A 14,885-nucleotide genomic window follows, 5' to 3' on the forward strand; every position below is an offset into this window, starting at 1 on the left:
TGGGTAGCATACTTTTAAAATTTTCATTTTGGTATCTAAGATATAAAGTTTTAAACATTTAAGTAACCGGGTAACCGGTTGAAGCATTAACCAGTCATCATGCTGATGTGGCGAGTGATGTGATATTTAACTCGATATTATTTGCTTACGTGGTTAATGACATGGATTTTTTTTAATCTAAAATTAGTTTTCAATCGGTTATCCGGGTACTTAAATGTTTAAAACTTTACATATTAGGTACCAAAATGAAAGTTTTAAAAATACGTTACCCAAAATAAAAATCAAGTTAAAGTACGTTACTTCCTCATGCAATTTGTCCTATAACAAATGTTGAAATATTTAAAATAAATAATTTGCTGGAATCAAGTTAAGGTACGTTATACTGCTAATTTGATAATAATATCGATATATTTTTATCGGATCTTTAAATTAAAAACCTGTATTATAAAATTAGGGAAAAAAACAAAATTGATATCTCAGTTGCTTTGAATTCCAGCTCGAATACGAAGACTCCAACCATCCATTCCTATATAAACACACCAATTCTCTTCACACCAAAAACAAACACCCACCATTTTTAACACATTTCTACACAACCCCTAATTTTTAGGGACTTTGATTCAAAACCCATTTGGTTTTCACACCAAATTCATCATCTCTTCACAAATTTCCAGATACCCATTTCGATTTTCGACCCATTTTACAAGAATCAAGGGGTTCTTCCCCTAAAAACCACCAAAACCTACAAAGATCTTCACAAATTTTAGGGTTTTGATTAGGGTTTTCTGTGATTGAGACTTGAGAATGGATGGAAGTGATATATATAAAGCTAGTAGCAGTATAAGGTTAGGAAGTGTAAAGGGTGTAAGTGGAAGAACATCAAGTTTAAGATCTGGAAGTAATTCTGTATGGAGGAATTCAGGCATGGATGTTTTTTCGAAATCATCTCGTGAAGAAGACGACGAAGAAGCTCTGAAATGGGCGTCACTTGAAAAACTTCCGACGTTTGATCGATTGAGAAAAGGATTGTTGTTTGGATCGAGTGGACCTTCGAATGAAATCGATATCGATAACCTTGGATTTGAACAAAGACAGCATCTGCTTGATCGACTTGTCAAAGTTGCTGATGAAGATAATGAGAAGTTCTTGTTGAAGCTCAGGAACAGAATTGATAGGTATTCATCTCCAATCCATCACGTTTAATAGCTATGTTATCGTTACAGGGTGTGTTTGGGATTGCTTAATTTTTTTTTACAAAAGCATTTATCAATTTATTAATGGTTTAACTTCTTTAAAAACAACTTGTTAATGGTTTGATACCGATATAACTTGTTTATCCAAACACTTAAAAAGGACTTGTTACCAGTACCACACCAAAAATAAGTCAATAAGTTGTTTTTATAAACAATCCTAAACGTCCCCATAATTTTTTTTAAAATAGAATATTGAAAGTTAAAATTTTAATCACAAGGGTGATCTACAATTGGTTTAACCATGGGCTCCAATGGTCAAAAGAGCGTGGAGTTCTCAGGTTCGAATCCAATTAATAATAAAAATTCCGTTATAGACACGGAGGTTCAAACGCGGTGTCTTCAGATTAACCGCTAAGCGGGTGTTTAACTTAGAATTAGTCGGCTCGCATAACAATTTAAATATGGAGTTTTGGAAAAACAAATCGTATATGCAATGACATAGCTTTTGGCGCAAAGATGCATTAAATTTTCATAGTATTTTCAACGGCTATAATAAAATCGGGTCTGACTAAATGACAAAAAGCTTACACTTTCTATCTTTGTCGGCAAAAAAAACCACATTTTTCCCATGTTCGCATAAAAATTTTAAAATTACGGACCTAAGACTATTTTAATAAACCTTATAAAAAATGACTAAGAGATAAAACCAACCGGTCAAAATGGTATAAAAAATTTCTATAACAAACATGAGAAGCTAGTATATGTTATCGATTTCATGTATTCTAGTTCACTTTAAAGATACTTTTTTTAGTCATATATAAATAGAAAAAAGGTAGATCTATCCTATCCTATTTCTATTTTGAAATTAGAAAAAGAATCTATTTCATATTAATAAAATAATAAATACATTTTAATTAATATTTTTCATTCTTGTATTTCTAATTTCAGTAATTTTTATGGGTGGTAAATAATTAAAATATAATTTTTTTTATAAAGTTTCAATATTTTTTCCAGATTTTGGGATTTTTGTCTATTTTTATGCACCATTTAACATGGTTTGTTAAAGTAGAAAAATTCTTAAAAATTCAAAATTTTCTATTTTAATATAGTTGTCGGAGATGTTATTAAGCATTTTTTTAAAACAAACAAAATAGCAGTTTTATGAGCCGTTTACCAAACGTTTATTCAGATTAACACTTACCAAGTTATATAGTCTTAACCAATGAATATGGTAAGGAATAAGAATCTTACTCGGTAAGACGTAGACAATGACCGAGAGTCTTATCCGGGACGACGGCTCTTACCCGGTTAGTTTTCATACAATGTCGTTTTAATGAACTAAAATCTTACCAGGTAAGGTAAATAATAATGTTAAATTTAACCGGATGATGCTTACGAAGTAAGTGTTTGGATAAACGACCTCTTAAATTTAAGGTATATTTTTTTATTAATAAGATTGAATTATCGTTATATATTAATTATATTTATATATTATAGAATTATAAAATATTTTAATAAGATATAATTAATATTATGTTTAAAATACATAATCCATTGGAGTTAAATCCACCAATAACATTGAATTATTATTAGTTTACATAATTATTTTAAATAATTATAATATTTTTTTAGTCTTGGTGTAAAAAAAATGATGTAAACACTATTTTTTACACACTTTTGAGATAAAAATTCATGACTACATTTGTCACGAGATGAAGAAAAAAAATTTCTTTTATTTTTAGTTAATTAAAAATTATAATAATTATTGATTGGAAATAGAAAAATTATTTAATTAGATTTTCAATAACAAGACTTTAATTGTTAACTTTCAAAGCCACATGGTTATGACTTTTATGATACTTTGACCTTTTTTTTTAATTGAATTAAATAATTAATTCCAAATTAAATTATCTCATTTTCTAAAGTAAACTACGTTTTTAGTCCCTGTGGTTTATTAAAATATCTACTTTGGTCCTTGTGGTTTAAAGTTATGGCTTTTGTTACTGTGGTTTGTAATTTGTTTCCATCTTCATCCTTGGAAGCTTTGATGAGTTGTACCGTACAACCCGATATAGCTGCGAATATCAATTATCCCAACGCTTACCCAATGATTCGATGGTAGTTCTATAATTGCCAACTTAGTCCATATAGAGCTTAATGAAAAAAAAACAACCGTACGCTCGCTAACTTGTTAAAATGAACCATTGACTCAAGGGCATTTTAGTCTTTTTTTATAAATTTATTTCAGTTTTTTTTATAAAAACCACGAAACAACAACACTTGTATGCACATGTACATGTCGTATAGATGAACGGTTATTAGAGTGTTCCTCAGTTTTTTTTTCATCATTTTAATACTGTAATTTGGAATGTTACAGGGTTGGAATTGATTTGCCAACAATTGAAGTTAGATTTGAACATGTGTCTGTGGAGGCAGATGCTAACACAGGAAGCAGAGCTTTGCCTAGTTTCATTAACTTCCACATTGATATCTTTGAGGTTAGCATCTTTTGGTGGTTTACAAATTATATATTCGGAATCCGTTTTCCGATTTTTTTATGAAATCGTTTTTATAATTCTCGTTTGTATTTATATTTTATAGACTGCATTGAGCAAGTTCGGTGTGCTTCCGCATGCAAAAAGGCATATAACCATTCTTGATGATGTTAGTGGCGTCATTAAGCCTAGCAGGTAAGGAAGTAAAACACGAATCACCCATCAATATAACTCGATTTCAAATTTTTTTTAGTAAAACGGTCGAATTATATTGTACTTAAAATTTCACAAAAATGTGTTTGTAGGATGACATTACTTTTGGGTCCTCCGAGTTCGGGGAAGACAACGTTGTTGTTGGCCTTAGCCGGGAAACTTGCCAAGGAGCTTAAGGTAAATCACCGATCTTGGTGACTTGTTCTTTTAGAGGGCAAAATGCATCAAAATTCATCGGAGTTTGTATTAGTTTCTATTTGGTGTAACAAATAAATTTTTATTCAGAATCAACGTAAGAAAGTTCCAAAAGTTTCTATTTTGTATCCATTTTAACCGATGTCATGCTGATCTTGTAACATTTGATGACTTGAGTACCCGTTTATAAAAGGGTTACAACGTGGGTACCCACGTCATCAAATTTTATAAGATCAACAAGTTATTGGTCCCTTTTATAAACGGGTACTCAAGTCATCAAGTGTTACAAGATCAACAAGTTACGAGTAAAAAAGGTAGAAAATAGAAAAACTTGAAACTTTTTTACATTGATTGAGAAAAAATTAGAGTAAATTATGTTTTTGTCCATGTAGTTTGTTAAAAATTACAAATTTCATCCTTGTGGTTTCAATATTGCGGTTTTTACCCCTATAGTTTGCAATTTATTGCTATTTTCGTCCCTGAGTCAAACTCTAGTCTTACCTTTTAGTATAAGAGGGTAAAAAGGGATGAAAAGAACAAAAAGTTATAAATCATAAATTCTAAAATATCAATGAAATGTAATCCATAAGGATTGAAATTGTAATTTCAAAAGCACAAGGAAAAAAATAGAAATTTGAACAAACCCTAGGGTCTAAAAATGTAATTTACTCGAAAAATTGTTATGTCTTAGACTAAATAGAAACTAAATCAAACTTCGTTTCAATGCATTTTGACTTTCTTTAGAAGTATGCATTTGCGTCTTACGTTCAATCTAAAGTTACGATCTTTAAATGTAGAGCACGGGGAAGGTGACGTATAATGGCCATGAATTGCATGAGTTTGTACCCGAAAGAACTTCCGCTTATATCAGTCAAAACGATGTCCATATCGGAGAGATGACGGTTAGAGAAACCTTGGCTTTCTCAGCTCGATGCCAAGGGGTTGGATCACGTTACGGTTAGTTGGATCTTCAATGGTGTTATAGTACTATGACAAAATTGGCTTTATAGATTGCTAAATATGTCAGAATGTCTTAATTAACTGCTTTATAGGACTTAAGTTTATAGGATCAAACAATTGTGCATCCTATGTAATCTTGTTACAATAAGTTGATGGACCTAACACATAATTTTAGGACACGTTTTTAAGTGTCGTAAAAAATTTGTTTAGGATGTCCAAACGTCTTATCAACTTATTGCAACATTTTTACATAGGATTCACAGTTGTTTTGTTCTATAAACTTATATCCTATAAAGCAGTCTATTAAGACATTTAGATATATTTGACGTCTTATCAAAATTTGTTGTAACACGATACGTGACAAAGAAGGCATTTTGACAACGGGGTTAATAATAGTTTGTCGTATGAATTACAGAAATGTTAGCGGAGTTGTCAAGAAGGGAAAAAGACGCGAACATTAAGCCCGATCCTGATATCGATATCTACATGAAGGTTCGCAACGAGCTTTCGAGATCACATAAACCTGATTTTTATATCTTTTGAATCGAAAAATGATCGAGAAACCTTATCATTTTTCTTTTATTATATAGGCTGCAGCAACCGAAGGACAAGAAGCTAGCGTGGTCACCGATTATACTCTCAAGGTGCGACAACATAAACTCTTTCTATACGTTTGTATGTATGCCCACTACAGCAAAAATCGGCTTTATAACACGCCAAACATATCTAAATTTCTTAATAGAGTGCCCAATAAGACGCCAAAAATGTCTAAATGTCTGAATAGAATGCTTTATAAGATGCCAAAAATGGCTAAATGTCTTAATAGACTGCTTTATATGATGCAAAAAATGTTTAAATGTCTTAATAGACTGCTTTATACGATGCACAATTGTTAGGTCTTATAAACCAACTCCTACAACCAAGTCTATTAAGACATTTTTGTCGTCCTATAAAGCCAATTTTGTTGTACCGACTCCTAGGAAAACAGAAAAAGAACTCGAGTTAAGCTCTGACATGATCTGTTCACGTTACAGTTGTTGGGGTTGGACATCTGCGCTGATACCATGGTGGGTGATCAAATGATCAGGGGTATCTCCGGTGGGCAAAAGAAACGTGTGACAACTGGTGAAATGATCGTTGGACCATCGAAGGTTCTTCTTATGGACGAGATATCTACGGGTTTAGATAGTTCCACAACTTTCCAAATCGTGAAATCGCTCAAGCAGTTCCTTCACATTCTTGAAGGAACTGCTGTCATTTCTCTCCTCCAGCCAGCACCCGAGACTTATGATTTGTTCGATGACATTATCCTGCTGACCGATGGGAAGATCGTGTATCAGGGCCCGCGTGAACACGTGCTCGAGTTTTTCGAATCTATGGGGTTCAAATGCCCAGAAAGGAAAGGAGTTGCTGATTTCTTGCAAGAAGTAAGTACACTCGATTTCCGTTTGATTTTGAATATAGTTTCTATGATTTCTTGCTTCCGGGATTTATGTTAGGATTTGGGTTACAGGTGACATCAAAGAAAGATCAACAACAGTATTGGATGAGAAGAGACGATCCGTACCGATTTGTGACGGCCAAGGAATTTGCAGAGGCGTTCCAATCGTTCCACGTTGGTCGGAAACTGGGCGATGATATCGCGACACCTTACGACAAAACGAAAAGCCACCCGGCTGCTCTCACAACCGAAAAGTTTGGTTTGAACAAAAAAGAGCTCTTGAAGGCTTGTACGGATAGGGAAATCTTGCTCATGAAGAGAAATTCGTTCGTTTATTTCTTCAAATTGTTCCAAGTGAGCCTTTTCTTTCCCTAACAACCCGTCTTTATTTCAAAACTGTCTTAAAACACTTGTTAGAATGCCCAAATACGTCGCACATGGATAGAATATGTGATTTGTCAACTACTTATAAGCCTCAAGTTGTGGGATACTAATAACTTCCACCATGGTTTTAAGTTGGATTTGAAGTTATTGGGCCAGCCTGTTGCTTTGGGCTTTAGGGTGTTACAAATGGTATCAGAGCCGGGAATCGGACTAGTGCGCCAGCGACCGCTGGTTTCCCAAGGGCTGGATTGTAAGATCCCACATTGGTTGGGAGTGGAACGAAAGTTGCCTTATAAGGGATTGGATACCTTCTCTATCTGACGCGTTTTGAAACTATGAGTCCATGTGTGTGGACGAAGCGGACAATATATGGTACAATTGGCCTAAGATGTTACATGTAACACCTTTATGTAGGACGCACAATTGTTTTATTCTATAAACTCGAGTATTATTAGGACATTTCGACATTTTTGGCGTCTTATAAAGTCAATTTTACTGTAGTTTTATCTTTAAAAGTTCTAATCAGTATCATGTTGTTTTGCTCGGTTGCAGCTACTCGTGTTGTCGCTCATCACTTTAACTGTGTTCTTCCGAACTGAGATGCATAGAAATAACCCGGATGATGGGGGATTATATACGGGTGCTCTTTTCTTTGGGGTCGTTATGATCATGTTTAACGGGATGTCTGAGATCTCAATGACAATCGCAAAGCTTCCCGTGTTTTACAAACAAAGGGATTTCCTGTTTTACCCCTCGTGGGCGTATGCTCTACCATCTTGGGTCATCAAGATTCCCGTTTCGTTTCTTGAAGCTGGTCTTTGGACTGTTCTCACCTATTATGTAGTGGGATTTGATCCTTATGTCGCAAGGTAACACTCTCAAAGAGTCACTACAATAAAATTCGGTTTATAGGACGTGTTTTCCACTTTGCATATGCTTATTTACGGAACCTTTCTTTTCTTTCAGATTCTTCAAACAATACCTCCTGCTCTTGCTCGTTAACCAGATGTCTTCTGCATTGTTTCGGTTCATTGGAGCTTTGGGTCGAAATATGATCGTTGCAAACACATTTGGTTCATTTGCGCTTCTATTGGTCTTTGCTTTGGGTGGCTTTGTCCTTGTCCGAGGTACTAATTTCTTCGAAAATCGATAGAAACGTAATCTTTTCACGTGCTTTTCAGCTAACAATCGTGTTTTCTATTCTAAAGAGGATGTTAAGAAGTGGTGGTTGTGGGGTTACTGGTCTTCTCCAATGATGTACGCTATGAACGGAATTGTAGTGAACGAGTTTCTTGGGCATAGTTGGAGGCGGGTAAGTCGAACAATGCATTGCGTGTGTGTTTATATATATATATATATATATATATATATATATATATATATATACCTTTATATTGTGTGAAGATTGTAACTTTCACATCACCTTCAATTGTGTGAATGTTGTAATCTTCACATGATATAAAGGTATCTTCACAGTTACGACAAACGTTCACATAGCATGACACCTTTGCCTTTTCTTACGTTCCCCGAAGTGGGTTGTTCTAACTGGAACCCAACCCTATATATTTAGGGTCAGGTTCAGGGGAAAACCTCTAGAAAATGAAAAACCGAGGAATACCCTGATAACCAATCATCCGGACACAGTAACTGCCTTATCCGCAACTGCCCTATCCCTAACCGTTGATTGTTTAATTGTGTGGCGTAGATGAAGTTACATTGGTTGCAACATTTAAGAGAGTTGCATTTGATGAGCCCTCTCCCTCCCCCTCTCTTTCTCTATATATATATGTATCGATCAGGAAGCTTACTTTTTTAAATTGCATTTGGTGTTATAGCCGTGGAACGACACAACCTTAGGGAAAACTATCATCGAGTCCGGAGGGTTCTTTGCGGAAGCTTACTGGTATTGGATCGCAATTGCCGCCATGATCGGATTCATTCTTGTTTTCAACTTATGTTTCGCGTTATCTCTTGCTCTCCTCGACCGTGAGTATCTCAATCTTTATCTTCGTTTTCGAGCATTGTTTAAAGGGGTTTGTTTTCTAACATTCTTCATACGCTTCAGCTTTCGGGAAGACTCAATCGAATGCAGCAACAGAAGACAGCACTGATGCAGGAGCCATTGAATTGGCACCGAGATCCGCTGATGATGGCAGCCAGACCAAGAAGAAAGGAATGATTCTTCCGTTTGAACCACATTCGATTACGTTTAACGATGTTAAATACTCGGTCGATATGCCACAGGTACTTTGATCATTACATATAGCGGTAAATGATCCAAATCCGTTGAGTGTATGTCGATTGTTTCTTACCGGTTAAGAGCCGGCTCTTAACCGGTAAGGAATGATGGTATCTACACTTTTGACTGAACGAGGTGGCTGACTGAGTCAGCCACCAATATGTCAATGCTTGGACAAATTGTTTTTAGAGTAAATTAAGATTTTTGTCCCTGTGGTTTGTTAATAATTTCGATTTTCATCCCTATGGTTAAGAAATCGCGATTTTCATCCCTATGGTTTGCAATTTATTGCTATTTTCCTCTCTAGACTAATTACTACCTTTAAGTACAAGGGACCAAAATAGTAAAGAATTGTAAACCATAGGGGCCAAAACAACGACAGATTGTAAATCATAAGGATGAAAATAGCAATGAGTTACAAACCATAGGAACGAAAACCGCAATTTCTAAACCATGAGGACGAAAATCGCAAACTTTAACAACCACAGGGACCAAAAACGTAATTTACGTCAACAACCATTTTCAATCGGTCCTTACCCCGATCGAAACTCTTACCTGGTTAGCGTTACCCAATTTGTGTCAGTAAACGAAGTGTTCATATTACGATAAATGTTGTAGGAAATGAAAGAGCAAGGGGTGAACGAGGATAGATTACTGCTACTTAAGGGCGTGAGCGGAGCTTTTCGACCCGGTGTTCTTACAGCGCTGATGGGGGTGAGTGGTGCCGGAAAAACTACTCTGATGGACGTGTTGGCCGGTAGAAAAACGGGTGGCTATATAGAAGGTGACATTAGGATTTCTGGGTATCCGAAGAAACAAGAAACTTTTGCTCGGATTTCCGGATACTGTGAGCAAAACGACATCCACTCTCCTCACGTTACCGTTTACGAGTCTTTGCTCTACTCGGCGTGGCTCAGGCTCGCTACAGACGTTGACGAAAAAACCCGAAAGGTTCGTGTATGACTTGTATTTTGCCTCGACATTTTTTGATAAATTCTCGGAAAAAACCGCTTTACTCTTTGGGGTAGAAGTCATATTTACATACATCTTAGTATCTTACCTCTGGACCCCACCTCCGGATGGTTTATACGTGGTCCGTTTGGTTTATTTATGAAACTTTATGGGAACCACCGCTCTATTCTTTCGGCTAGAAGTGAAGTCTGCATGCATCCCACCCTCAGGGTGTAAATGAGTTGAGCTTTTAACGAGCTACTCGAGCTCGAGCCCAATAATTCTCGAGCTCGAGTCAACCTCGAATACAAAATAAAGCTCGTTTAACTTAACGAGTCGAGCTCCCTAACACCAATATTCGACTTGACTCGTTTGTAAGCTCGGTTAAACTTTACGAGTCAAGCAGAGCCGAGCCGTTTGAGCATAACACTTTTTCGAGCCACACAAATTTATATATTTACAAATGATATGATCAAAATATAAAAATCATCTTGAGTAAATAAACGAGTTAATCGATCTCGAGTTCGAGTTCATAACGAGCATCGAGCTCAAACATTTCAAGCTCGAGCCCGACTTTGAAAAAGCGTTAATCAAGCTCGTGCCTGATAATTTTTTACAACTTTAGCTCGAATAGCCCGCTACTTGACTCGTTTACACCCCTTAGCGTAGGATATACCGGGGTTCTTTGGTTTGGTTATTTCTGAAAATTGTCTTTTTATCGAGCTATTTGATTTGATTTTGCTTACAGAGTTTCGTCGATGAGGTTATGGACCTCGTGGAGCTGAACCCGTTGCGGGATGCGCTAGTCGGGTTACCGGGCGTCAATGGACTCTCGACCGAACAACGTAAGAGGTTGACCATAGCCGTGGAGCTTGTAGCCAATCCGTCTATTATCTTTATGGACGAGCCAACATCGGGTCTAGATGCTAGAGCCGCTGCTATTGTGATGCGAACCGTTAGGAACACGGTGGACACAGGAAGAACCGTCGTGTGCACCATTCATCAACCTAGCATCGATATCTTTGAAGCTTTTGATGAGGTACGAATCTACTGCCGTTATTACAACTAAGTGTCTTACTTCCCAATTATACCCTTAATTACGAGATCAAGAAATTCATTACTCCATTTATTAACAAGGATAAAATTGTCATTTCATTGTGGACACTTATTTTGAGACGGAGTGAGTACTCTTCAGCTATTTGGTTATAACTGAATCTTGAAATGATCGGTTAACTTGCAGCTTTTCTTGATGAAACGTGGAGGACAAGAGTTGTACGTTGGACCTGTCGGTCGGCATTCTTGCGAGTTGATCAAGTACTTCGAGGTAAGACACTGTTAAAATGTCCGTAGATTTTAACTACTTCTAGACCGAAATACCGGTACTCATTCAGACTGTTTCGGAATCCAGGATATTGACGGGATAGCTAAGATCAAGGACGGATATAACCCCGCAACATGGATGTTGGAAGTCAGTACTTCGGCACAAGAAATGGCGTTAAATGTCGATTTCACTGAAATCTACCGGAATTCAGATCTTTACAGGTTAGTACTACATTAGATCCGATCTCGGTATGATGACCCCTCGGTTTTTTGATTTCTTGACGAAATCAAACGTAACGTTTTTACCATTTGTTCAAATCGAATTCACAGGAGAAACAAAGCGCTTATCGCGGAACTAAGTGTACCACGTCCCGGTACGCAAGATCTCTATTTCCCGACACAGTACTCGCAATCATTCCTTGTCCAATGCATCGCTTGCTTATGGAAACAACGGTGGTCGTACTGGAGAAACCCGCCATACACCGCCGTCCGTTTTGCCTTCACCACCTTCATTGCCGTCATGTTTGGTACTATGTTCTGGGATCTTGGTGGCAAAAAGTAAAAACCCGAAACTTAAACATTCAAAAAAAGTCGAATTTGATCCGGGTTTTCGTTGTACTAATCGTGAAACCATTTCAGGAATGACCGAAGGGATTTGGTTAACGCAATGGGTTCTATGTACGCTGCTACCCTTTTCCTAGGAGTCCAAAACGCGTCCTCGGTGCAACCGGTTGTAGACGTTGAACGAACTGTCTTTTATAGAGAACGAGCTGCGGGAATGTATTCAGCTTTGCCGTACGCATTCGCTCAGGTACAACATCGAAAAACGTCATTTAGACACACGATTACAGTCTTGTTTCGTTCTCCCAATGGTCTGTTTGTTAGCAACTTAATGGGCTTAAATGTGACTCTCAGCTTATTAACTCAGCTATACATGATTACTTGTTAGTGGCTTATTCAATAAGCTTTATTCAGAAAGACAAGTTTTTTACAAACATGCCTCTTCCAATTAAAAACACGCTTTTCCTGTCTATTAAAAAACCCTTCTAAACAAAAACTTTCCGGTCTATACAGACAGATTAATCCATGTTGACAGCTTTATTCATATACAGAACTTAATGGAAAATCAACCAAACAGTCGTTACTCTTGCAACTGTTCAGTATCGCTTCGGGTTTCTTACATTCTTTTGTTTTCCGCAGGTTCTTGTTGAAATCCCGTACATTCTTTCACAAACCGGAGTTTACTGTGTTATAGTGTACGCGATGATCGGGTTCGAGTGGACCGCGGCCAAGTTCTTCTGGTACACGTTCTTCCAGTTGTGCTGTTTACTCTACATGACATACTACGGTATGATGACCGTCGCCATTACACCCAACGCCAACATCGCAGCCATCATCGCCGCCTCGTTTTATGGACTTTTCAATCTCTTTTCGGGATTTATTATTCCCCGACCGGTAAGTTCACCAACGAACCATCGTTTTTTTTATTATATACTATCTACGTTCCAAAATAAATTTCTACAATGAAAAAGATACTATTATCCTTTTTATTTAACTAAATGCCAAATTTACCCTTAATAGGAGTAACGAATTTCTTTTTTCTCATAATTTTGAGTAGAATTAAGAAAATTGACTCTTTCTTTTAAAAGTAGACACCCCACACCTCGGCTAGGATCTATCGGTAATCCAGATCTCGCTTGGTCATTGACCTTTTAGTTTGTTCGTGTGAGATCTGAACTCGTTCTCCTATGGTGTGCAGACTACGGGAAAAAAAATATGGTCCCGTGTTTGGCATTTTAATAGTATTGTCCTAGGTGCATTAGGGGCAATATAGTCATTTTAACATTATTTTGGTCTAGTCATACCAAACAACAAACAATTGGTGACGAAAAATAGTGTTTAGCCTCAAGGACGAAAATAGAAATGAAACTATAGTGACGAAAACCGGAATTTCAAAACCACAAGGACGAAATTTGAAATTTTTAACAAACCACAAGGACGGAAAACGTAATAAGAATACATTAGTCGGATATAGGCTTGTTCCATGGGAGGAGGTTGGAACATGCCTGTTCCACCCTGTTCCCCTGTTCCCCTGTTCCTCATAAAAGTCATATCAAACGCGCAACAGTGATGCTTGTTCCGTCATGTTCAATGTACCAAAAGCACGCCACCTGTCATGTACAATTGTCCTATGTTTTTTTTTTTTTGTTTTTTGTTCATATAATTGCACTTTCTGATATAATTCTGGTGGCGTTTTCAGAGTATTCCGGTGTGGTGGAGATGGTATTATTGGGGAAACCCATTGGCGTGGACTCTTTACGGCATGGTTGTATCGCAATTTGGGGACTTAGACGGCCCAGACGACGTGCTTAGCAGTGGCGAGACGGTGAAAGCGTATTTGGATGATCATTTTGGTTTCAAGCATGATTTTCTCGGCGCCGTCGCCGGAGTTCATGTCGGCTTGGTGCTAATTTTTGCTTTCATCTTTGCATATTGCATTAGGGCTTTCAATTTCCAGAAGAGATAAGATCAGAACACTACGTCGTTTATTTGAACCTCTTTTTTTTTAATTATATTTTTTTAGTTAATTAAATAATTTTGGTACCTTGAGTGTTAAATAGTTGTAAAATTGCATGTACTAAATTTCTGATTGGTGCCGAAGAAATATTTTTGGGATCTCGTTTATTTATTCAATATGTAATCGGTGATCTTAAAATGTAATGTTTGTGATAAAAAAAAACCCCTAAAGTATACGATGATATGAAGTTCATAAGTTTTCTTTATTTTCAACTAGAATTTGTGCATAAGTCAAACAAGCTATTGATGAAAGAAAGAGAGGGATATATATATATATATAAAGGGTTGGGTTCACGTGAGACCAGTTTGTTTTCGTGAGATCCGTGAGACCACATTTTTATACTTGAAACTTCACAGCAAAAACACTGTGAATGTTACCTTCACAGCAAAAACACTGTGAAGGTTACCTTCACAGCATTTTGCTGTGAAGTTTCAAGTGTAAAATTCTGGTCTCACGAGTCTCAGGAAAACAAGCTGGTCTCACGTGATCCCAAGTATATATATATATATATATATATATATATATATAGAGAGAGTGAGAGAGATTCATACGAGAATGAAAAAAATTAAAAAAAATAATATATTCACATGACAAAACTGGTAAATTGACCAAAAAATGGATTTTTGTTCAAAAATGAATCATCACTTCTGCTCGTTGCATGCCTTGATCTACTACTACACAAATAGCATTTTTCGCTGAACGGAAAGATCCATTAGATAATGAACTATTGGTTGGAGGTTTCTCGTGAGGTTTTTTTTTTCCTCACAAGTCATAACTATACGACCTACTTTTTTCAGAGGCTTTTCACATTTAATCAGTTTTAATTTTATAGAATTTTGATAAAAGTTTCTAATTATATTTAAATATAACTAATAAGTAAGTTGATTTTGAGTAAGAATAATAGTTATTGTGAGAA

General features: G+C 36.5%; 1 protein-coding gene across 5 annotated transcripts; it reads left to right on the top strand.

Annotated features, from left to right (window-relative positions):
- The first annotated feature begins 590 nt into the window (after positions 1-590).
- On the top strand, positions 591-14,102 carry LOC112511270 (pleiotropic drug resistance protein 1-like). 5 transcript variants are annotated; one of them, XM_025116829.1, is made up of 23 exons: positions 591-927; positions 1,057-1,175; positions 3,571-3,691; positions 3,795-3,883; positions 3,994-4,078; positions 4,894-5,053; positions 5,472-5,548; positions 5,647-5,700; positions 6,091-6,483; positions 6,570-6,851; positions 7,434-7,750; positions 7,848-8,008; positions 8,090-8,193; positions 8,717-8,867; positions 8,947-9,125; positions 9,739-10,071; positions 10,820-11,110; positions 11,312-11,395; positions 11,480-11,613; positions 11,722-11,949; positions 12,031-12,202; positions 12,592-12,846; positions 13,652-14,102. In XM_025116829.1, exons 1-23 carry the CDS (start codon positions 805-807, stop codon positions 13,916-13,918), a joined length of 4,179 nt encoding a protein of 1,392 aa, XP_024972597.1. In that variant the 5' UTR covers positions 591-804; the 3' UTR covers positions 13,919-14,102. The 5 variants fall into 5 exon arrangements, with proteins under 5 accessions (XP_024972597.1, XP_024972592.1, XP_024972594.1 ...); XM_025116827.1 differs by having other exon boundaries at positions 805-845; positions 891-1,175; XM_025116824.1 differs by having other exon boundaries at positions 591-1,175; positions 8,090-8,214.
- The last annotated feature ends 783 nt before the right edge of the window (positions 14,103-14,885 follow it).

Source organism: Cynara cardunculus (assembly GCF_001531365.2).
Source record: "Cynara cardunculus var. scolymus isolate 2C chromosome LG 4, CcrdV1, whole genome shotgun sequence".
Classification (NCBI taxonomy): domain Eukaryota; kingdom Viridiplantae; phylum Streptophyta; class Magnoliopsida; order Asterales; family Asteraceae; genus Cynara; species Cynara cardunculus.

Bases quoted from the DNA above. Each gene is read 5' to 3' on its own strand.
- LOC112511270 (XM_025116824.1), top strand. From the start codon at position 805: ATGGATGGAAGTGATATATATAAAGCTAGTAGCAGTATAAGGTTAGGA. The intron at 5,054-5,471 runs GTTAGTTGGATC...TATGAATTACAG, and splicing joins AGGGGTTGGATCACGTTACG to AAATGTTAGCGGAGTTGTCA. The intron at 7,751-7,847 runs GTAACACTCTCA...CTTTTCTTTCAG, and splicing joins TTTGATCCTTATGTCGCAAG to ATTCTTCAAACAATACCTCC.